This window comes from Crocuta crocuta, unplaced genomic scaffold (assembly GCF_008692635.1).
Source record: "Crocuta crocuta isolate KB4526 unplaced genomic scaffold, BGI_CrCroc_1.0 scaffold96, whole genome shotgun sequence".
NCBI classification, from domain to species: domain Eukaryota; kingdom Metazoa; phylum Chordata; class Mammalia; order Carnivora; family Hyaenidae; genus Crocuta; species Crocuta crocuta.
In genome coordinates this window covers 2,147,335-2,172,999 of record NW_027531522.1, presented here as the reverse complement: position 1 = coordinate 2,172,999, position 25,665 = coordinate 2,147,335, and the positions used below count along the sequence as shown (strand labels likewise).

At 38.2% G+C, this 25,665-nt stretch overlaps 1 protein-coding gene across 2 annotated transcripts in view; it reads right to left on the bottom strand.

Moving 5' to 3' along the window:
• Positions 1–25,665, bottom strand: part of ARHGAP21 (Rho GTPase activating protein 21) — a 134,436-nt gene that overhangs the window by 24,138 nt on the left and 84,633 nt on the right. For both annotated transcript variants that reach the window (XR_013337173.1, XM_077772484.1), the window contains exons 5-8: positions 25,484–25,562; positions 22,924–22,978; positions 14,287–14,316; positions 11,030–12,926 (exon numbers count right to left, since the gene is read on the bottom strand). Coding sequence is in view for 1 of the 2 variants with exons in the window: in XM_077772484.1 (XP_077628610.1) it covers positions 11,030–12,926; positions 14,287–14,316; positions 22,924–22,978; positions 25,484–25,562 (2,061 nt within the window). In the remaining variant the exon portion in view is untranslated. The remainder of the gene's footprint in view (positions 1–11,029; positions 12,927–14,286; positions 14,317–22,923; positions 22,979–25,483; positions 25,563–25,665) is intronic.

Sequence of the window (25,665 nt, the reverse complement as noted above, 5' to 3'; positions counted from 1 at the left end):
CGCTGTTCTCACACATTTCAGTCTTTGCATTCTTTAGAATAGATCTACTATGTTAAGACAGACAAACAAAGCTAGATATACTTTTAAAATACACAAAATTACATGACCTCACATTTTATGAATTATACTAATAATAAATCCAATTATCTATTCTCTGTAAAACTGTGAGAACTTTTCCACTGCAATGATTAACAGGATTTTGTTTTATTTTATTTTTAAAGTTTATTTATTTATTTTGAGAGACAGGGAGAGAGTGTGAGCAGGGATAGGGCAGAGAGAGGGAGAGAGAGAATCCCAAGGAGGCTCCATGCCTGACACTGAGCTCGATCCCACGAACTGTGAGATCATAACCTGAGCCAAAACCAAGAGCGGGACACTGGACTGAGCCACCCCGGCGCCTTGACTAATTGGAATTGTAAGACCCTAATGTTAACATCTGCTTTCATTATTACCAACATATAGATTACATAAAACCAAAAATAATTCAGGCTCATCTCATTTTCTAATGTAAGAATATGGGCACTATTTAGCTATCCAAAGAGAAAACCAGTGTGCTGTCAGATTTTCAACTAATTTCTATATTTTTAACATCAAACTTATTCTGTCCGATGAAAATAATTGATCATATCTGTCCTAAGCATATCACATATGACATCAAGACGTTAAGTGTGCATGTGAAACATGTTTATGAACTATCAAGGCTATAGACTTGCTATTACCACATGGCATAATCCCTCAGGGTAAACTGAACTACATAATCGAAGAACCCACTTACCATATGAGGACTTAATTGAATTTATTCACTAAAAGCCCCGTAGCTCTTCACAATAAAAAAAGGTGGAGGAGGGAACTGAAATTGTTATATATTAAAAGTCAAAGCGGTACTGTTTCTTACCCTGTAAAAAAGACAGACCTAAGTGTCCAAACATTTTATTTTAGTTTTGGAAAATACTGTTTTCCAAAAATAGATAAATAACTAATTCTCACCGAAAATGTATACTCCATAATTTAATTTGGATTTTTTCCCAAAGAGAGAATAGCTATAAGTTATTATGTTCAAACTACTTACCCATATCTGAATAAAAAATCTTCAATGTTATTTCTTATCAGTTAAAATTCTGGAAGAACATCTATAAAATTTCACAAGTCAAGAAAAATATAGGGGCACCTGGGTGGCTCAGTCGGTTAAGTGTCCGACTTCAGCTCAGGTCATGATCTCACGGTTCGTGGGTTCAAGCCCCATGTTGGGCTCTGTGCTGACAGCCAGCTCAGAGCCTGGAGCCTGTTTCAGATTCTGTATCTCCCTCTCTCTCTGACCCTCCCCTGTTCACGCTGTCTCTCTCTCTGTCAGAAACAAATAAAACATTTAAAAAAAATATATAGACAGGGACAAAATTAAGGCGGCATATTGTGAAATGATGAATAGCAGAATTATTTCTCAAACAACAACAACAAAAAAATAGAAGCCCTAATAGATATTGAGAGCTCTTATAAATAGAAACAACTAAAATTGTAACAGAAGGTCAAAGCACATGAAAAGACAAATCATGGGAGAAATACAAAAGCCTAATAAAAATGAAAAAAAAAAAAACCAACCCTGGAAAAACCTGACTACTGATGAAATAACAGAATGAAACTAAATGAAATAGGACAGCTGTTTTTCATCTCACAACCTGGCAAATATTTTCACCTCATGATGTTATCCTATTCGTTTCTGTTCATCTGCAAGACGACAGCAGGGAATGTATGTTGCCAGCTGCCCAACTCTATCTTTGGGGTTCGGTGGGGCTCACCAGAGCACCCCCTCCTATCGATGGGCATACGCGCACGGCCCCTAACTCACTGAGTCCACAGTGACAGGCCAAGGGTGAAGAATATGATCCAGTTAGGACCCGTCACTCAGTCTCTCCATTGGATTTGATATATGGATACCGAGAAAAGCAGTCTTTTTCTTCCCTTCCTCCAGCAGCAAAAAGTATAAATACTAGTAAACTGAGTTGCCTGCAGCCATCCTTCCTACCATGTGGAGAAAAAGTATCTGAGAATGAAGAAAGCAAAACCGAGAAAAAGATACGCAACCTTGATGACAAATCACTTGAGTATTTGGCTCCAGCCACGCACGGAACCAGGTCACCCACAAAACTTCTTCGCCATGAGCGGACATTTCTTTTTGGCATGAGCTAATATGAAACAACTTTCCATCGTTTGTAATCAAGAGAATTCCAGCCAACACAAAGGTAGAGCCCAGCATGTTTCTAGTTCCCTCTCACAAACCAGCCTCCCTTTTCATAACACCTCTCGTCCAACGCTGCAGGTTAGACCAGAGGGCTTGGGCTCCTCTAAGAGCTGGGCTCTGAGGAATTTTTCCCACAGGGCACATAATTACTCAAAGAAAGCATGGCATCAATGTAGTTTATCTTTTAAAAATATAGTTGAGAATAATTTTATGCAACTTAGTGAAATTACTGGAGTTTTTGGCATAGACTATGGCTAAATAGCTCCTTGAAGTAAACTTGGCTTTTTATTTCACTCCTGCTACCAAGAGGTAATCCAACCCTCTCCCCAAATTACAGAATAGTTTAAGGGAGGTTAGCCTAATATTCAAAGATGGAATAAACTGTATGTTGCAAGGGGAGGAGCCAATCAGTGTAAGTTGGAAGACACAGTAACTAATGTAAAAGTATATATTTCCAGAACAGCATGGCTGTGTGCATGTGTATATGTGTGCGTGTGAGTGTATATATCATATATATACATATATATATATAATTTTTACTAAAAATATGGATTGAACAAAGTGCACCATAAGAAGGGACATTCACTACAAATGACCTAGAAAGTCAATCCACACCTCAAGCAAAACGCATGTTTAAAAACTTTTGAGATTTTTCCTTCTCCGTAAGGAAAAGGAGAATAAATAATGCTAATGTATTCTTTGTCTTAAAAAGAAATTCAAATGGGAAAATTATCCTTCCTTTTGATTGGCCTTCTGGGATACTTCTACTCAGTTTAAATCAAAGGAGATGAACAGGTAATAGCGGGTTGAATTCTCTTCTCAGTAGGCAAGCATAAGCTCTTTCTTGTGTATTAACAAGTAACAACCGATTAATCTTGAGTAATACCACAGGTTTGTTTCTAATCTAATGTAACTATAATGAAATAAAGGAATTCTAAAAACACGGAACTCCCTAGGCAAGTTTTACTTAACTTCAATAACAGCAATACCGGTTCCTGAACAGTGGTGGGAAAATGATGGGGTTGATAAAAATGGCATGCTCAAGAAACGCCACATACATTAAATTAAAAAGGTATGGTTAGAAAGAATGTTTAAAAAATAAAGCCACTAAGGGGCTAGTGGGTGCTCAGTCGGTTAAGCCTTCGCCTCTTGATTTCAGCTCAGGTCATGATCTCAAGGTTTCATGAGTTCAGGCTCCGTATCAGGTTCTGTGCTGACGACACGGAGTCTGCCTGGGATTCTCTCTCTCTCTCTCTCTCTCTCTCTCTCTGTCCCTCCCCCGGCTCATGTGCTCACTGTCTCTCTCTCTCCCTCTCTTTCTCTCTTAAAATAAAGAAATAAACTTAAAAAAAATAAGCCACTAATATAGTAACATAGATTTCTCATCCCGGATCATTAAGCAACAGATCGCTACTTACTAAAACTCTTCATTAGTTATAACTAGAGTTCTTGAAACTAAGTCCTATTAACTTTTATATACACTGATAAGGGGTGCCATCACCTAATTAAATTTTCCCATTTTTTAATAATAATTCAATTCATTATCATAACAGGAATTATTATGACCAAGTCTCTTTAATAATCAGCTCAATGACATGCATTTAAATAAGCATTTAGCTTTGTGAAAGCCATTTTGAGATTTGGTTACCAAAAATCCTATACTGTATCTTCCTATGAGATAGATGATTTTCTTTAAATGTTTATTTATATTTATTTATTTATTTCTGAGAGAGAGAGACAGCATGAGCAGGGGAGGGTCAGAGAGAGAAGGAGACACAGAATCTGAAACAGGCTCCAGGCTCTGAGCTGTCAGCACAGAGCCCGACGCGGGGCTTGAACATGAACTGTGAAATCATGACCTGAGCCAAAGTCGGACGCTCAACCAACTGAGCCACCCAGGCGCCCCTAAAATGTTTATTTTTTTGAGAGAGAGTGAGCATGTACTCAAGTGGGGCAGGGGGAGGGAGGGGAGGGAGGGAGACAGAGAGAGAGAGAGAGAGAGAGAGAGAGAGAGAGAGAATCTCAAACATGCTCCACACCATCAGTGCAGAGCCTGACATGGATCTCACAAACACTGAGATCATGACCTGAGCTGAAATCAAGAGGTGGGTGCTTAACCGACTGAGCCACCCAAGTGTTCCTGAGATAGATGATGTTTTAAAAGATTAAGAAGTGAGAAGAATCTTGAAGACTTCATTCATGCTTGCCATGAGTATATGGCAGTTAGTGCTCAAGTAAAGGGCGCGGAGTGGTGAATCTAAGAGGCACTGTTGCTACAGTGGGTACCAGAAAGGCAGGAGACGAAATGAGAACAGAGGCAGGAATGTGGGTGGTATCATGGTCAATACCAGGGCCAGTCAGCCTGCTGGCAAGACAGCGTGGACCATATTCACATAAAGTGGAAGCACTACTTTTAGATTTACCGCAGATAATGGCTCCAATTACTCTGCTGAATTTCTGCAGGTGCACAGATGAGATAAATTAATGTAAGGTGTTAAGATTTTGTGGGTTCGTGTGAATGGGAGGGGCCCATGTGTACGAAAAATGACCCAGCCTCCCAGCTGACAGATACTGTACGTATTAATTTCAAGAAATCTAACATTTGCTTTAAAAACATTTAATAAACATCAGGCACCAATTTCACTAATTTTTCTTTCAAATGATAATGTTCCCCCGTAAGATAAACAAGCTATTAGGAATGGGGAAGACTGAGCAGGGGATCCTGTCTCGTTTGACTGTGTGAAAGCCACTTACAGAGACTGGACGACCACTATTAGAAGGGTCAATTTTAGCCAAGAGGACTGCAATACTAAATTCACTACAGGGACAAAATTACTTTTTATGTAGTAATTTAGAATACCTTTAGGTTTTTCTAAACCAGGGATTTGTTAGGGGGCTTTCAAGGTTTGGGTCTATTTTAATTTTTTTTAATGTTTGTTTATTTTTGAGAGAGAGACAGAACACGAGTGGGGGAGGAGCAGAGAGAGAGGGAGATACAGAATCCGAAGCAGACTCCAGGCTCTGAGCTGTCAGCACAGAGCCCGATGCGGGGCTCGAACTCATGAATCGTGAGATTGTGACCTGAGACGAAGTCCCACACTTAACCGACTGAGCCACCCAGGTGTCCCTGGATCTGTTTTAAAAACCAGCATATGTAGCTGAGAGTGTAGCTACTACTAGATCTATTATCAACATTAAAGAACTGGCAGAAAATCCAGAAAGTCTACTTTAGGAAAACAATTCCACAGTTTTTATAAGTGCTAAGTTAAAAAAAAGTTTTTCCTAAATAAATCAACCTGGCAATCTACATTGTGTGCAGTAGATAAACGCAAAATATTTTAGGATAAAAGCTAATGCTGAGACCAAAGGGAAAGCAGATGAGCATCTAAAATTATTCCACAGTGAACGGATTTGTTAACAAACTTGGAACCTATACATTTATTTACCGAAAACGTGCCAATTCAATCTTGGGAAATCTGAGTTAAGAATGGTGAATATTAAATGTAGAATGATTTTTTGGGGGCTAAGATTTAAAAGAGTAAAAAGGCCAGCATTTCTTAGCACATTTTTAGGTGTGTTTAACTTTCCTTATCCATGAGGTGGGTTATTTACTCCTGATCTAAATTCCCCACCAGTCTGTACTTGAAATTCTTGGCAGGCTGTAAGTGCTACGGAAGTTTGGGGAGTTTATATTAAGATTATTTTATTAAAAATGACCTCCATATCACTACTCAATTAATAGAAGCAAAAAATCTCGATCTAAGTTTTAAGTACCAATGGAGTCACACCTTGTGGGAATACTGGTATATGAAAAGACTGTAAGATGGGGAATATAACTTTTCTCTATATAGATTAGCTGCTTTGTAGAAAGATTCAGAATGTACTAGTATAAAAGAGAGGTTGGATGCTCGGTACACTGCCGATAGCAGGAGACCAGAGCTCCCAGAGGGAGAAGTTGTATATAAGGTGACAGTCACCCCCTCCCATTCCTTTGGGGTAAATTTCGGACACTGTAATCTAGGTGTATCTCACAAGCTTTAAAACTAAATTGATTTAAAATGGCAGGACCGGTAAGGCTGTACCAGTCTACTTCAATTTTATGTAGACTAACACTAGTACGTGCCTATTGGCCAACTTTGGCATGAGAATAAGGAGTATTAGAAATACGGCAAAAAATTTAAAAAGTGAGGGAAACAAATTTGAAAAGAAATCTGAATGTGAGAAATACAGCTATAGTTTCTTTATATCAATAATTATATGAGTACTATAAAAAATGTAGAAAGTCCACATGGTAGAATACATCTTCAGTCCCACCGTTATAATGTCAAATTACTTATGAACTCATTACTCATTTTGTGTTTTGTGTTTACTCATCAAAGAAGTCAAAATTTACTTTCAGTGCTTACTGTAAAGCTTTATAAACTGCAGGTGGGGGGTAAGCAAAATACTGTCAATGACTGATATTCCTAATTTAAGAACAAATAAAATGGTTTATTTCCTTCATTTCTCTAAATCTTTGTGAGCCAAAAGAAATATTAAACATTAAATCTGTAACAAAATGTTGGAAAATTTTCTCTATGTAAGACATATCATTTGCTCTGTATTATAAATAACTAAATAAATGAATGGGCTCCATTCTCTGGTATTTTGGGAATAAAGCCAAGGCACTTATTATATTTTTCTGTAATATTTTCAAATAACAAAAAATAATTTTTTAAAATTTTATTCTTGAGAGAGAGACAGAGCATGAGCAGAAAAGAGGCAGAGAGAGAGAGAGAGAGAGAGAGAGAGAGAGAGGGAGACACAGAAGCTGAAGCAGGTTCCAGGATCTCACCTGTTGGTACAGAGCCTGACACGGGGCTCTATTTACAAATTGCAAGATCATGACCTGAGCCGAAGTCAGATGTTCAACCAACAGAGCTACCCAGGTGTCCCCAAAAAATAATTATTAAAATCACAGAAATTAACATTCTGGATTGTGATAATACAAAAGCAAACCTAGATTTCTTCCCTTTAAATGTCCCATGAAATGCCATCAACTATATTCTTCAAAGTGTGTTTTATGATATATTAAACACGGATGCTCTAAATAAAAGGATTCATGGTCAAATACTTCTGAGAAACATTGTATCATATCCTACCTACCTAGAAAATATATAGCAGCACATCAGTGATTCTAAGAGTACTATGGTAAAGACAAAGAAACAAAACTTGTATAGCTATTTAAACCCAGCATTTCTCAATTTATTTGATCACTGTTTTTTTCATTTCTCTCTCTCTCAAAATAAATAAACATTAAAAAGAAAAAGGCAAGTATTAAGCAAAAGAAATTATACTTTTGATATTGTGCTCTAAAAATTAGATAAATATCAAAATTGTTTTCAATGCCTTTACTTCAAACAGCATACAATTAAAAACTCAAGAGGCATGGCATTATCCACAAGGGCATAGAAACATTTAAGAATGCTTGTGTTGATGGACAACCTTACATTTAGAAACATAGTGAAATAAATTCTCTGTTTGTATTTCAGTTTGTTATCCCGCCCTGTTCCAGTGTTTATGGTATAACTGACACACCACAGTAATCATATGCTATATATTAAGGTTTTAGGAGGTAAATATGAAATTGTACTAAGAAGTACTTAATATAGAATGTAATCAGAACTAGTAAGTTGAGCATTTTTATTTTTAGTGAATAAACAAAATAGTTTAATAATTTCTCTAAGGCTACATGCATATGGAATTATAAAGGTTTTTATTTTATATATTATCCAAAGTTCTTCAGTAACAATGGATTTTTTTTAATGCTTATTTATTTTTGAGAGAGAGTAAGAGGGGAAGGACAGAAAGAGAGGGAGGCAGAGAATCCACAGCAGGCTCTGCTAGGTCAGCATGGAGCCCGACACGGGGCTGAAACTCACAAATCATGAGATCATGACCTGAGCCGAAAGCAAGAGTCAGACGCTTAACCAACTGAGCCACCCAGGGGCCCCTAACAACTGATTTTTTTTAATCTATTCAAAGCATAGATAACTAGGAAGAACTATTAAAAGATATACCTAGCACATTTTTTATTATTCCAATATAATCTGATTATATTGTTCTTATGAAGCAGGAAGAAAATATGATGTCTTCATTCTGGTATAATCTCATAGGTTTATCAAACAACAACCACAGGTTGTAGGGACTTTTATGTTTAGAAATAATCATAAAAGAATCGTTAGTCCTCAGTTACTTTCTATAAAATGAATAGATGATGTATAAGATTCCATTTATGACAAAGTTCTATCCTCTGAGCTTGGACATAAGGGTATGAATATAAATATGAGTACAATTTAGGTTGAGATTCCCCACAATGTTTATAACTTGAATATATAATATTTATTTTAAAAAATATAAGTTACACAGAACTTTCTTAAAAGGATTCTGGGGGCCTGGGTGGCTCCGTTGGCCGAGCGTCCAACTTCGGCTCAGGTCATGATCTTATGGTTTGTGAGTTCAAGCCCCACCACAGGCTCTCTGCTGTCAGTGAGGAGCCCACTCTGAATCCTCAGTTCCTCTCTCCCCCACCTCCTGCACACGCGCACGTGCACTCTCCCTGTCTCAGAAACAAATAAACATGGAAAAAAAAGCTGATTCTGATAGTGTTGCCTGATTATCCAATAGCCCAGGAGATCTAAAAAGTTTCTCTAGAAAAGAAAAACCTTGAAATGTTGCTCAAAGAGAAGCACATTATACTATAAAATTATGGAGAAGCCTCCATGAACTTATGGGGTATCAGGGTGAGTATAAGTACCTGCCGTGACATCAAAAGAAGGCCCCTGCATCACACAGCTCCAGGGGGCGTTCCTCACAAAGCATCTATATAAATGCTCGCTCTGGAGCTGTGCTCTGTGATGAGGCTGAATCAGGGGGCCAAGTGTCAGTTTCTACTGTCTGTTACTTGTGTGACTTCAGGGAAGTTATTTAATCTCTCTATAGCTTAAACTTCTCACTGTTAAGTAAAGGTAATTCTAAGGACATACAAGATAATCCTGTGAGTAGATTATGGGTTAGGGCTGCAAGTAACTATGATGAGAACTCTTTTTTTTTAATGTTTTTATTTTTGGGGGAGAGGGAGACAGAGCGCTAGGGCAGGAGGGGCAGAGAGAGAGGGAGACACAGAATCTGAAACGGGCTCCAGGCTCTGAGCTGTCAGCACAGAGCCTGATGCGGGGCCCAAACTCACGAAGCATGAGATCATGACCCGAGCCGAAGTCAGATGCACAACCGACTGAGCCACCCAGGTGCCCCGAGAACTTTTTTTTCATTTTGCTATACATTTAACCATCATCTCAAAAATTATCTCCCTTGCCTATTATTTCACAAACATCTACTGAATGCCTTCTCTATGCCAGGCAGTATACTAGGTATTAAGATTATAGATGTAGACAAGAGATCTAAAATTCTGGCTCTCATGAAGCTTATGGTTTAGCTGTACAGGGAAACATGTAATAAAAAATCTAAGATGTATCAAGCAGAAAGAAGTTATATGAAGATAAATGAAGTAGCTTAAGGGGATAGAGAATGTCAGGTTCTGTGTACGTGGGGAGGGGGTACCTATTTTAGATGGGCTGGTGAGGAAAGTCTGCTTTGATAAAGTAATAACTGGAGCACAGACCTGAATGTGGTGAGGGAGTCTTGTGACTATCTGTGGAAGGTGTTCCGGGGCTGGGAACTGGCAGTACCAAGGCCCCAAAGCATGCCTGGCATGTTCCAGAAGTGCAAGGAGGCCAGGGTGGCTGGAGATCAATATGCATGCACAGAGGAGCCCACTTGGGACCCTGTCTCTGCCCCTACTGCACCAGGATGGGGGCACATCATGGAGGGCCCTGAAGGCCACAGTAGGATTTGAAATTCTCTCCTGGATAAGGAGGAAAGTAAACAGGGGGTTCTGGTTGGAGGAGTGGAATGATCTGATTTACATTTTTACTTTATTTAAAAAAAATTTTTTTTAAGTTTATTTATTCTGAGAGACACAGAGACAGCGTGAGTTGGGAGGGGCAGAGAGAGGGAGAGAGAATCCCAGGTAGGCTCTGCACTGTGCAGAGCCTGATGCAGGGCTCAAACTCACAAATGGTGAGATCATGACCTGAGCAGAAACCGAGAGTCAGATGCTTAACCGACTGAACCACCGAGATGCCCCTGATTTACGTTTTTAAACACCACACTAGCTGCATTGTGGAGAATAAGCCTAGAGTGTGTGGGAGCAGACAAACTGTAAGTAAACATAACAGTTGTTCTAAACTGGGGCACATCCTTATAATTTAAGTAACTTTTCCAAACCTATCCCAAGATTTACTCCAAGTCAAAGTAACTTGACAACGAGGAGGTCTATTCATTTAAGCCAAAGAAATAAGACATAATAAAGTAAAAAGCACTGTATAAATGAAAGGTTGATTACTAATTATTAACACTGTTCTACTTGGCTTTTGATATTCATATATTATCATCAACGAGGTACAATTTGGTTTGCTGAGTCCCTTGGCCCCAGATGGGGAATTTTTTTATCAAAAAAAAAAAAAAAAGCTATTGAGTACATAATGTTAAAATAAAAAAGAAAAATTGTCACTTGAAATAATTTTCGAGGGTAAAAGCTTATGGCTCTGGTCTTAGCACAGCGCGGGAGATTCAGAACAAATGGTTTAAAATCCCAGTGTAAAGTTTTTATGACTGTTGAACTAGAAATAATACTTTACTGAAAAGATCTGCAAAATATTTGACAGAGCGGCCACGGACTATGAATAAGCTCACCTATAAATGGGATCGATGCCAAGGAGTCCCCAGGTGGGCTGGTACTTGAAGCCTTCCTTTCCTCCATTCTTTTTATATGGACCTCTCGGCGTGCATCGTTAGGCAGCCAACAGGTAGTGTCTGACCCTGTCTCCTGGTCATTTACTGCCAAGATGTAAGACTGATGCCTTAAAGGCTGTGGTGTTTGGCGACCAGACGGAGGCTTTTCTCTTAGAATGACAGTTTCTTTATTATCTAAAGTATTCGATTCCTGCATTTCGGCCTCTCGTAAATTTAAATCTTGATTTCTTTGAGGGAGAGATAATTCTAAATCTGAAGTGCCGGAGTTCTCGATCATCTGAGGGACAGGCTTAACAGAAGCTCCAGGTAAAGACGGGGGTTTCCCCGTCTCCACCTGGTGATCAGGGGCATTTTCGGTTCTTAGCCACGTCTGCTGATTCAATAGACTGTTTTGATGCAAGTGATTTACTGGTCTTTGGTCTTTGGCAGAAACAAGTGAGTTCTGGCTAAATGATGGTTTTGTGACGTGCGTGGAAGTCGCTTTCAGAGAATTACTTCGGACTTTCACAAGAGGTGACCTGTCTTGTGAAATACCTCGAGGCAATGACATTCCACAGGTAGTCTGAAAATTTCTGTTGGACTGCAGTGTTTTTAGATCTGTTGGCCCTTTTTTAAACTGAGACCCAGACCCCACTCCTCTGCCAGTCATTCGCCGGTTATCAGAATTAACAGTGCTCGGGGCCACGGTAAAATTTGAACCCCGAAAAGGCTTATGAATTTCCTGCTGTCGAGGTCTTTCATAAATACCTCGTCTATCATCCTGCTCGGTAAATCCACTCCACTTGTAAGTTTGTTTTCGTTCTCCATTTGAATCGGGTATTTGGCCTTCAGAATTGACGTTTTCTAAGGTTTCACCCTGTCCCTCGATGTAATCCCATGAACGAGTTCTATGATTACTGAAACTAACAGACGGAGATGTCAGTGCTCCTTGGGACGCACTTCGTGGGCAATACTTCATCAACACAGAATCCTCCAGCCTCTCCTGGGACACGCTGCGCTGTCGGATCTGAACAGACTGCGGCACTCGATCGTGAGAGGTGCTTCGACGTCGTACCTGCAAAGTAGTGCGGTTTGGTACCACCTGGTTATAATCCATTGTGCTCTGAGATGCTGCTCTTAAACTATCCAGTCTTTCTTGAATCGTCCGACAGCCTATGTGCGATCGTCTGTTATCAATATACTCTTTGTACGTTTTATAGTTTTTCCAGTCTATGTGCTGATGGGAATTTGGAGAATAGTGATTAACAGGGACGGAAGGAGAATCCACAGCTTGAGGTCTACTGCTCGAGATTCCTTCCGAATGTCCACTGTAATTGCCGGATTTAAGTAAGATTCCAGAAGGTTCCAACGATCTGGAGCCTGTCGTCTGATGAATCAGATGGGCAGTGGGAATGGATGACGGCGGCGACGTGGTTCTTGACACTGTTTTCAAAGCGGTCTGCTCATTTATGCCATACCTCACCTCTTCAGTTCTATGTGAAGGAACTGTATGGTTGTTTCTATTAGTTAACAAATCTACAACCTTCTCAGAAGGTACAATGACAGTCCTTACGCTTTCATTGCAAACACACACTGCCGTGTTGGACTTTGCAACATCTGTTGGCGACGGAGGCACTTGTATTTCCATTCTATAGGCCCTGCCAGGCTGTGTCAGGACTGGTGTGGTGGTTTGCGGTTTGCTCGACGATGAATCTAGAGGAGAGATTTCAACTGGCTGTGCCATGGCTGAAGGGGCAGATGGCAGCCAGGGATAGCAAATTGGTGGGGGTTCAGGTATATTGCGGGCATTTCCGCTGTAGGCTTCGTTGCCTTTCAGGTAGGCATCTTGAGAGTACGCCTACATGGAAACGAGAAAAAAGCGTCATTTAAAATTCACAGAAGGCACAACAGCTTCCGCTTTTGCAGTGCACTATTTGATTTTACTGTGCCCTGCCTTCTTCTGAAGTGACAGTAACTGAAGCAAGCATGCAAGCACAACGTAAGGATGCTCCACAGATTTAGAAAAGGGCTAGTCTTTCAGAAATCATATGGTCTGTAGCATCTGCAACAAATATAAATGACAAATGCCTGTTTTCTTGAAAGACTGAAACACACCAATTTTCTCCCTCACCAATTAGATAGAGCCTTGTTGCTTCTAAAATTTTCCCCAGTCCAGTTTGATGGTCTTTCAGCATCGGACAGGTTAAATGGCTGCCTGACACATCTCAGCAACATTCTGATCATTTTGCCAGAGAACATTTTGATCTTTTGCCAGAGTGAGGTGAAAATATTAAAAATCTTAGCCAAGTGCCTTTTTTATTTTAAGCACCACTGCTAGCATAAATTAAATGTAACATATTGGGCAGTGTCTTGTCCATTAATGATTACTGAGTCCTTAAAAAGAATCTATTTGGATAAATTAAGTCCTAAGCTATGCTAAATATTTTACTATTTAAAATCAGAGAAAATAGGCAGGCTTAAATTAAGCATGTATATTAAAGACCCCAAGTAGGAAAAAGTAATTCATCGTTCTGTATGTAATTTTTATTTTTTACTTTAAGCAAATGCAAAATTATATGGCACGAATTTATTTGGTCTCTTTTACTTACTATAAGGAGACATTTCTCTATCACTAACAGGCAGGCATGCAGCTCAAGTTATTTTTTATCCGTTAATGGTGAAATTATCTAGCAGTATATTTTAAAACTTCAAAATAACTGAAATTAAGGACAGAGATGCAATAAAACAGGACTAATTGATGCAACTGAATACTGTGCCGGTATCTGAGACCATGAGGTGTGGTATCATGTTACACATCCTCCCCGAATCAAAACAAGCTTAATTCATGTCGATCATCACATCCTGCCTTTGCATCAGACAGCTTGCCAAGCCCAAGTGCGGCCACAAACACAACAGCAAAGTACCAAGGAAAAAGAGAAGGGGAGATACTTAAAAAAAAAAAAAAATACACATACAGGTAAATGTTATGTTTTAATACCAGTTATGCATAAGATTCAAAAGAAAACCAAACATAAAAACAAAAAAAGAAAAGAAAAGAAAGAAAAACATACATCACAAACACGTTCTGCAAATTAGTAAGATTAAAATTATGGAGGGGTTTCTCTAAGCAAACTTACAGTTTTAATAGGTTGGCTTATTACAAATCTCTATAAAACAGAACTTAAAAAGCAAGGCAATGGCTTCTGTGCGTTTCTTACCAGAGCTGTGACATCCTTTGTAAACTGTAGCTAGCAGAAAATAGGAAAACATAGTAGAAGCTGCTTACTGATATCAAGACAGAATCATGTTGTCATACTGATGCTGGTAACAGCAAGCTAAAAATACATCTATACTGATTTCTCTGGAAGGTACCAAGAGAAGTAAAGGGCAGTGAAGCGTAAAGAATAACTTCAGTATCCTTCTGAGCGTCTTTTTCTCAGGCTTTTATCTGGTTCTTATTTGATTCGTCTACCATTTCTGAGGGCAAAATGCGTCTGGTGACAAGCATCCCTAACAGGTATTTTCTTCGATCTGCACTGCTGTCTGCTAACGTGCCACAAAGCTTCCCTTCCGCGATAGCGACAGTGATGCCTCTCATTTCCCCCGAGCCGCTTCCAGCTCTGCTTCCAGATGACGAAGCGAATGCTTTATTATGCATTTAAAATAGTACAACCTCCTCCTTCCCCTGTAAATCAGAGCACGACCACAAGCTGTCAGCTGATGGTGGCTGTCTTTACATGGTGACTTGGTGAGAAAGAATGACTGTTTTATTAAATATGGTTTGCTCAGAAATTAAGATCTTTCCACACTGTACCTTGTGTCCTGTTTTACTAGCGTAAGAAAATAATTCCTGGATAGACATAAAAATATTACTTCCAGAGTAATTCTTTAAAACTTATAATGGATATTATAGAATGTAAACCAGAATGCGGTGAAAAAGCTAAGCGAGCAGATCAAAGGGAATACGCATGCCATAATGTTTTTAAGGCATGAATACAGTCAATCAAAATATAGATGGGGACATGCCCATAACAAGACTATCTTTTTGATGCTGATTATATTCACACCAATATTTTTTCCATGGCAGGAAAATTGCGTCTGGGTGAGTGAACAGTCTGGTACAGTAATTCCCACGGTGTGTTTGTACAATTTTATTAAGCATCACCTAAAAGAGGGGGGCGGAGAGTATTCTCCATGCTTAGTGATGCAATGAAGGCTTCACTGGTAGACTTCCTGCCCGCTAAAAACCTCTCCTACATGAATGTGCATTATTAAACTCAAGGGGAAATGACAAGCTTATTTGGCCATCATACCCATATTTTTTGAAGGTCTTTAAAAAAAATTTTTTTTAATGTTTATTTTTGAGAGACAGAGAGAGAGAGAGAGAGAACGCAAGCCGGAGAGGAACAGAGAGAGAGGGAGACAAAGAATCTGAAGCAGCTCCAGGCTCCGAGCTGTCAGCACAGAGCCCAACGTGGGGCTCAAACCCACGAGTGCTGCGAGACCATGACCTGAGTTGAAGTTGAACGCTTAACTGACTGAGCCACCCAGACACCCCTGAAGGGGATTTAATACAACTAGAATTTCTGCTGGAACTAATGATTTAGAGATACCTCCTTTATTCAAATTTTGGAGAGGAATATTATCTTAATAATAAACGTATAACACAGGAACTATTAAAAACTTGAAAAAATACTTGATATACTTCAACCATCTCTAAGAGCCCAAATCACAACTCTAAATACTAAATAGGCTAAATTCATGGGTTCCCACTTCTGGGTAAAGGTATGGCAAAGTGTGCCCTCACATACATATATATAAGGACCATGGGTTAACAGTGGACTAACTAAATAGCATATCCTACACAGATATATAAGCAGATATAATTGAGATGAATAAAATATGAACTCATTCAAGAGCATTACTGAATTTCCTTACATATTCTCACAGTTCGTGTATACTAAAACAGCTTGTTTATCTGTCTCTTCGAAAGTTCCTCATTCTCATAAAGTTTGGGTGCCACTGCCATTCGATTAAGATCCATGGGGAAATCAGCAGTGCCCTAAGACCATTGCGGCTTTGTATGTGTCTAGATAGGTCAGGGACATACTTGGGAATTATTCTATGGGAAAACATGTCTGTGGCTATTCTCAGGGGTATGCTACAGACATAAATTAGCGCCAGAATAAGTTTAGGGAAGTAAATTAGGAATAGACAATATGCATTGTAAAGAATCCTCTTCTCCCATGATTGCTTTTAAGTATTCCTCTGGAAAACAAGCTGCCTACTAAGGACCACTTTAGACTCCTTCAAGGAGGAAAGTATTAATCAGGGGCTGAGCAAACGGTGGGCGAATCATCTGGGATAGGTTACAATATGCAGCTTTTTGAGGTGAACAGAAACCCATTGATGAGGTTTTACCTTCTGGGAACAGAACCGAAAACTCTATAACCTGCTCACGGCTGTGAGACTGCGGGATACTTTTTCTTGAGTGCTGAGTGGAAAAGCACCAACTCTTCCACTGAGACATCATGATCTGACATATCAGTGTTGTAACTACATAAATTCCTACATATTGGGAATCTTTGAATTGTCAGTGGGAGCCAATTAAATAGCCCAGATATCATGTAAACCAAGTAATTCATATGCGACGATGCCAATTTATGTTCTTTTATAATAATGTCAACATCATGTGTATTAAGAAGTTTGTCTGAAATGGGATGGCCCAGATATTTTTGAAATCAATGTCATAATAACTGCATATTTGGCTCTTATTAATTTTTATTTTTACATCAGCTGTAAGCCCAAATGGATACCTTACAACATATGCAGATATTTGGATGGAATTAGAAAACACTTAAATTTTCCTCAATTGAACTCAACAGGCTATGACAAAAAAATTCTAGCCCATGTTTTGCATTAGGCCATTTTATATACCATTCAATATTCTTCCTTGGCTTTCCTTTACCTAGGAGTTAATTTTTATATCTTATAGTACTTTAGCAGTTTAAAAGCTTATCTTTTAAAAATAAAAATCATACCAAACGAAAACAGAGTAGCAGCAACGCTGCCTACAGATCCAAAAGGTTCCTTAAAAAGAGAGGGGTTGGGGGTGAGGAATGTAAGGAAAGAAAAATGACCCACAGAATTCCTCATCTGGAATCAGAATTGTAAACAGCATATTAAATAAAATTTAACAGTCTGAATCTTGATTATATATATAGAATCTAATAGTAACTAATCCTAAAATAAGCTTCCAGTTCAGTTTTAATAGAGTTGCATCAAAATCACTATTAGCATACCTATTACTATTATAATACTATTACTATTCCATATTTATTGTTTAATAAGTGGTTAAAAAACAAACAAGAAAACCTTGCAGAATAACTAAGTTAAGATTGAAATTCCTGCCTACCATTTCACCTTAACAGGCTGGCCTATGAATTTAATACTATTACCTATGATAAAATAAAAAATAATTATATGTCTGTCTGTATAATGAAATACATGCCAAACATAGCAAGGTGGGGTGTGGGAGAAGGGTGGTGTGGAAACTTTAGATCTTTCTAAATTATTAGTGACTTTTATAACAAGCATGTTCAGATTATAAATATTTAAAAGTGGATTTTAAAACAGAATAAAGTAAATGCAAACTTGCAAAAGAGCAAAGAACCTTCCAGAATTCCTACTCTTGCTTCCCTACTCCAGGCAGGACCACCTTGATGCACACTTGACAAATGGTTACCTCATTTTAAATACAATATTATACTGATTACGGAACATACTAAATAATTAATTTGGAAGTAATTCTGATAAATCTAAAGACAAACTTTGGTTAAACTACACTCTCTAATTTATATGGCGCTTTCACAGAGTAGCGGATAGAGCACTGAACTCAAAGTCCAGACATGAGTGAGAACAACAGCTCCGACACTAACCGTGTGACCCTCCGAAGCCACTTAACTCCTCATCTGCATCTGCGGGCAGTAAAGGGCTGTGGTTTAGGTTAAAGAACAGGTGTTGGTCTCAGACCTGCCTGGGCTCAAGTCCTAGCACCGCTGCTTTCTTCCCTGGCGGCTACAAAAGCTGTTTAACCTTGCTGTGTTTATTAACACACGACGGCACACAGCAGGCTCACAGCGCCCTGGTCAAACACTAGACACACCCACAAATCTCCACAGCTATCAGGACTGATCACCGTGAAATTTAATTTTGAGTCCAGTAAGCCAGACGCTTAACAAAATCTCATGATGCATCCACTGACAAGAAGGGTCGGGTCTAGATCTCCGGTCATGAGCCCATTCGAGAAAGGGTTCTCTTCAGTCAGCACCCCTTTTTGGTGACTTGATGCTACTTCGTTCATGCATAGCCAACATTTGGGAGGGTAATGAAACAACCAATTAGGCTTTGTTTCTGGTTTTTTTTTGTTGTTGTTTTTTTGAAAATGGAAGAGAGTTTTTTATGTTGTAATAATACCTTAAAAACATAAAGCTGTCTAAAATATCACAGCCTAAAATACCGTTATTAAATACATCAGCCGGTTAAGCATCTGACTTTGGCTCAGGTCACGATCTTACCACTTGTGGGTTCGAGCCCCATGTCAGGCTCTGTGCTGACAGCTCAGAGCCTGAAGCCTGCTTCCAATTCTGGGTCTCCCTCTCTCTCTCTGCCCCTCCCTAAATCACACTTTATCTCTCTCTCAAAAATGAATAAACGGTAAAAAAAAATTTTTAATACGTCAAAAATGACTAAAATGAATGTAATACTATTCATATTGCTAATCTAGAAAATAGGTGTTGGTTTAGAAAATAAGCCTGCTGAGTACAGGAGCACTACTATGGGCACTGGTAGTGAACACAATGAATTCTTCTTAATTTTATTTCATGTTTTCCAATATGACAGGACTAGTCATCTGTAATTATGAAATTTATTACTATATACCTATCCTTCCATGAGTAGAATTTTAAACTAAATTAAATTTTCTATGCCAAGATGAGCTGAGCCCCTCTAGAACAATTTGGTCCATCGATCACTTTAAGAAAAGAAAATTCCACGAATGCACAGCCCTGCTGTCGCCCAGGCAAACACATACAAACTATGAGAAGCTTTCACTTGGGCAAGCAATTTCTACAACGGTTGTAAAAATGTTCATGTTTACTTTTTTAAAAAAAATTTTTTAATGTTTTTATTTATTTCTGAAAGAGAGAGAGAGAGAGAGACACAGTGTGAGCAGGAGAGGGTCAGAGAGGGAGACACAAAATCTAAAGCAGGCTCCAGGCTCTGAGCTGGCTGTCAGCACAGAGCCCGATGCAGGGCTCGAACCCATGAACCGTGAGATCATGACCTGAGCCGAAGTCGGATGTTTAACCGATTGAGCCACCCAGGCACCACCCCCCCTGGCTTTTTTTTTTTTTTACAATGAATATTCAACCCCCCAGGGATAAATATGCCTTTAAAAGCATATATTTTGGACCCAGAAAATTAATAGGCAACCAACGGAATGGGAAAAGATAGTTGCAAATGACATATCAGATAAAGGGTTAATATCCAGCATCTATAAGGAACTCACCAAACTACACGCCTGAAAAACAAACAACCCAGTGAAGAAATGGGCAGAAGATATGAACAGACACTTTTCCAAAGAGGACATCCAGATGGCCAACAGACACATGAAACGATGCTCAGCATCCCTCCTCATCAGGGAAATACAAATCAAAACCACACTGAGATACCACCTCACGCCAGTCAGAGTGGCTAAAATGAGCAAATCAGAGAACTCTAGATGCTGGCGAGGATGTGGAGAAACGGGCACCCTCCTACACTGTTGGTGGGAATGTAAACTGGTACAGCCCATCTGGAAAACAGTGTGGAGGTTCCTCAGGAAACTAACAATAGAACTCCCCTATGACCCAGCAATAGCACTGCTAGGAATTTACCCAAGGGATACAGAAATGCTGATGCATAGGAGCACATGTACCCCAATGTTCATAGCAGCACTCTCCACAATAGCTAAAACATGGAAAGAGCCTAAGTGTCCATCAACAGATGAATGGATCAAGAAGATGTGGTTTATCTATACCATGGAATACTACATGGCAATGAGAAACAATGAAATCTGGCCATGTGTAGCAACATGGATGGACCTTGAGGGTGTTATGCTGAGCGAAATAAGTCAGGCAGAGAAGGACAAATATCATATGTTTGCACGTATAGGAGGATTAGGAGGAACTTGACGGAGGAACAAGGGGGAGAAGAAGGGCGGAAATGGTGGGGGAAAGGGAGAGAGGCAAACCATGAGAGACTCTTGAATGCTGACAAAAACTGAGGACTGATGGATGTGGGGGGGAGGGGGAGATGGGCATGGAGGAGGACACTTGTGGGGATGAGCACTGAGTGTTATGTGGAAACTAATTTGACAATAAACTATTTGTAAAAAAAAATAAATAAATAAAAGCATATACTTTGGGTAACAGACTTAAGACCAAGATAAATACTTAAGGCCCTTACAGACCATTTTAACTCTAGAATCTGTAAGAAGAATTTCTACATAGGTTTTTTTTAAATCCCGGATTCTCTTTGTGTTTTATAATAGCTTTAAAAAATGGCACTCATAGCTATTACAGCTAAAAACATTTATGCAGAGAAGAAGGTACTGCGTTCTACAGTCCTTTAGAGAACAACGCATAGTAGGCATTAATCATATACATGCCTTTGATTTTCTCATGAATTATAGTACATTCAAATGTGAGTGAAAGCTGAGTTTAAAAGTGAGGTTTCCTTTTATCATTCAGGGCATATGCTTTTAATTTCGTAAGATTAAAATAATTCAAATACCATCTTTAAAAGTGAATTTTGTTACAACTTTACCAGAACGCTTTACGAATGAACTCTGAAGATCTGTGTGTTCTTGCCACTCAAGTGAACCAACTTTTCCCCGTGCATGCAATGATTTGTATTGTTTTAAATAGATATATCTTAAAGAAAATACAACATGACAGACGAAGTAACCTAATTTTTCACTGATCCTGAAATTAGAAAATGATTCCCTCCACGGCTGCCACTTCCACATTGTTCTCTTCAGCAAGCACACAGCAGGCTGCGATGGTAATTCTGTGCTCGATTCCTGTCCTAGGAATTCAGCACAATGCCGGCCATTCTAAGCAGCATCCACCCAGTGCCTTCCCCTTGGCAAGGAAAGAGTCCACTGAAGATGAGAACACAGCTGATTTGGAAATGCATTCTGTCTTAGAGCCATCACATTGCCACGGAGGATTCGAGGGGAGGCCCCCTCTACATCGTGCCTCAGCTCCCAGTCCTTTGTGTAAGATGAACATCAGCCTCGAGTCCCTCACTTATTTCTAATCTGGTGCCCCCCCGCTGCCTTCAGGGGTTGTGTCTGCTGCTCTCTTACTCTGCTGAATTCTCAGGGTGGGTGCTCCACAGCTAGCTCTGTATGCCTAGGACAACCACCCTGGACGGCTGTACCTTCCTCGGTGAGGCATCTCAACACCAGAAGAATTACTTACTTAAGAAGGGTAATCTGTTATCCCTAAAAAGCCATTCCTAAACACAAGGTGGGTTTCCATGGATTTTAGTTGGTTATACTTTACATGTCAGTGGATAAATGGAATCATTAGGATCAGCTTTAATCACATTTCTGTAAAAAAAAAAAACATTTAAGGGCACCTGGGTGGCTCGGTGGATTAAGGGTCCAACTCTTGATTTTGCCTTAGGTCATGACCTTATGGTGGTGAGGTTGAGTCCCGTGTCAGGCTCTGTGCTGAGTGTGGAGCTTGCTTCAGGTTTTCTCTCCCTCTCCCTCTGCCCCTCCCTTGCTCTCTCCCTCTCTCTCTTTTAAAGAAAAAAAATGTTTACAGAAGATTTTAAGACTTATGTAAACTAAATTCAAACCAATGCCGCATAAATGAAAAACACAACTTTACCCTTTCCATTCCCATCACAAAGATTCCATGTTGTACTTTAATAATAATAAAAAACCCTAATTATTTGCTAAAAGGAATTAAAAAAATACAAACTTCAGTGGCCACTGCCATTCCTTAGAGGGAGCGGTCAGCTTTCAGGGTGTTACTTCAAAGCTTTTCCTGATGCTGTTTTATTCTACTGAGCTACAAAGTCATTGGAGGATGTATTTTCTTGAATGAAATTTCTATATCTTTATAAATTTATATATATTTTACTTCTTTTTACTTTCAGCAAAATCTAAGCTCTTTACTTTCAGCAAAATTTAAACTCTATAAAATAGTTAGGGATTTTATTCAATTTATTTTCTTTCTGAAAAAGAGGGAAAATTTAGGCTAAATGCTGAAGACTTCAATATAGTATAATTTCCTCTTGAAGACCCTAACATTTTTCCCTCAAGGGGTAGGCTCCATTGCAAACTTTCCTTCTAATAGAATGAATTGAACTGTTCCAACACTGCTTGGTAGGTTAATTTACAGTCATACGTCTTGAAAAATTAAGAAACCGCTTTCACAAAATCTCTGTTCTAACAAGAAAAGAAATTCTAATTCCTGGGGATATATACTGTGCCCCAAAGTTTGACTTCTGGTCAAAGGACTACCTAGGCTGCAACATCAGGGATTGGAATCTCCTTCCAGATGGCAACGACAAAAATTCACTATCAAAATGAATAAAACATCCTTATGTCACTTAACTGTAAATATTGACAATTTTTTGTTTGTTTATTTATTTTTTGGTAAAACAAACAGAATCTCAGACTCTGCTGAATTTCCCCAGAATTTTTTATTCAGTCTACCTTTAAAGTCCATCCTTAAAGGATTTTTATTAGTGCTCAAGACTGTTGAACAATTCAGATTTAAATAAATAAAACTTACCACTTGGAGAATGTCTTCATCTTTTGGCATAACACTAAGTTCCAATGTTGTATCGCTGAAATTGAATATATATAAAAATTATTTTAGGGGAGGAGCAAGTGTATAAAAAAAAACAAAAAAACAGCTAGCCCAAAAGTATTTGTTAAATTTGCTTATGAGTTTGATTCTGATTTTTATCTTTACTTTTCAAACCCAAATCATTAGAAAAAGAAGTCACTTTTATACATATAAGCTAATTATGAACAAAAGAGGGCATATGTTAGAGCTATTCATAACCAGGTAAATCTTCTTTATAACGAGTTTCTAATTTAGGAACATGAAGTATATTACTTATGTTAAATATTCCTGGAACAGAACTCTTCAGCATATATTTATTTATTATTTTAATTCAAGTCACAAAAAGAATTCTAATTTTTTACCACATATTTTCACTATCAAGTTAAAAATACATTCACATGAAAATAACCAAAGAAACCTCAAACTTAACATTTTAAGTAATATTAAACATCTTAATTGTGAAATATTCCCTCTTGGCCTCAGGAGTGAAGGAAATCAGAGTTCACCATCATAACTATCAAAACGACTCATTTTTAAAAACTCATATAGTGTCTCAACTATTTGCTTTCTTCTCTGACTTAACTTTAAAGCCTTTACAGAAACAACTCAAAGTCTCACTTTATTTTGGTACTATAACTATCCTGCTAATAATGACAGAGAAGTTTCTCTAGGTTCAAAAAAGTACAAAGGGGTGTATACTGAGTCCTATGGTCTAGAATTACATTTAGGAAAGGCACGGATGGTGGGCTAGCCCCGTCAAGTGATTTAGTATCTAACCTAACAATATCAGACAGATTTTTTTCTTCCCCCAATACAATCAAGAGATTAAGAAACAATCAAACAACAAAAAAAAGAAAACAAAACCTAATACTTTACTGGTGTCACATTTTGTTCAATTTGAACCCTTATTATCAGGTTCATAAATGCTGAGCATAGTATAAACTGTAAGAACCACAGGTTCAAATAAATTTTATTGATAAAATATGTAGGTACTTGTATTTCAAGATTTAGAGCTCGTAGAAAATACATACTGATGTTTAGATAAATTCTTCTGCAAGGATACATTTTTACATTAATACACTGCAGAATCTCAATGGCTTTGTGCTGCATTATCCATTTGCTACCAACTGCAGACAAAAGGAACACAATTTTTTAAAAGAAAATAAGATAATGAAAAAACAGTTTTTCTCTATTTTTCAAATTGCTTTATTGGCTGAAAACTCAAGACTGTCATTCCAAAGTGTTATTATCCTGAGAGATGAATTGCACCAGTAACAAAAACAAAAACAAAAAAAAACTTCATGTGGATTTTGAGGGACAAAGATTAAGTTATGGTTACTTAGAAAAATACTATTTTTAAAGAAGAGATGTTAACAAATACACAAAAAATTCTTAAACTACAAATTGATAAAACATAGTGGTGTACTTATGATGATCTAAATTATTTTAAGGGAATAAAAATTTGAGTGATCTCCCCACTGCCTCTAGACTGGGTTTAAATTTTTCGCCAGCCCCCTATTCTCTCCAATACTTAAGATCAAATAGGGGTCACTGTCAAGAACACCTAGAATCCAACACTAGAGGCAAGATTTAAGACTTGCTTCCTCTAAGAAGTTCATTAAATATTAAAACAGTAAAAAGAATACTCAGAGAGCAATAAATCGCAATCACATTACTTAAGCATAAAAACGACAATGTATTAGGGCATTAGTGTAAATAACTTAGATTATATCATGACCTGCTTTAGACATGGTTAGAAGATTTTGATAAAAGTCTTCAGAAAATAGTGAACTTCAATTTAATTACAGTAGGGATGATCTGGACAATGGGACCCAGTCATGGTCAGTAGTATTTGACAGGAATTCAATATGGTAACCACTTTGGCTTTCAATGTTATTTATTTATAATTAAGAAAATTCTTCTATGTGTGTGGTAGACAGGAAGAGGATAGGGCCAAGTTATCTTTGAGATCTCACCGTCTACACATATTTATTTGCCTTTAGAATTCCAAATTCTATCATTCTGGTAGAACGTAGACAGCAGATAGATTCAAAGAGAATTTCTTGCTGTCTTTATTAAAACAAATGAATAAATTGTCACTAAGAATGTTATTCAATAAGTATATAAAGATATCTAAGAGGTTTTAAAATAAATTATATTGGCTTTTATCTACATTTTTATTATAAACAAATTAGAAATGCAATTGTCGTTGCAAGTAAAAGTGGGGAACTTACATTAAATCCAGCATGTGTTCCTTTTAGATTCTAAAGGACTTTAATCATAAATCTGATAGACTTGCTAAAGCAAAGCCCCCAAGTTAGGCTACCATTAGGTAGTTCATTCTTGGCAATTCTCAAATGCGTCATCCACTTTGAGGGAAAGTCCTGCATCTGCACATCCCATTGTAGGATATAGACAATAATGTATTAAATCTACTTGCTCCACTGATTTATAAACACCCATCTTTGGCCAAAACTAATCATATATATTTCAAGAATCTTACCTGTTCTGAATTAAAGCAATTACTTGGGAATAGGTCTTTCCAATAACACTTTCTCCATTGACTTTTATAATTCGATCACCTGCCAAGGGGAATGAAAAAAACACATGAAGAATTACTTAAAAAGTCATTTCTGAACACTTCTGAAATATTTGTTTAAAAAAATTTTTTTTAATGTTTATTCA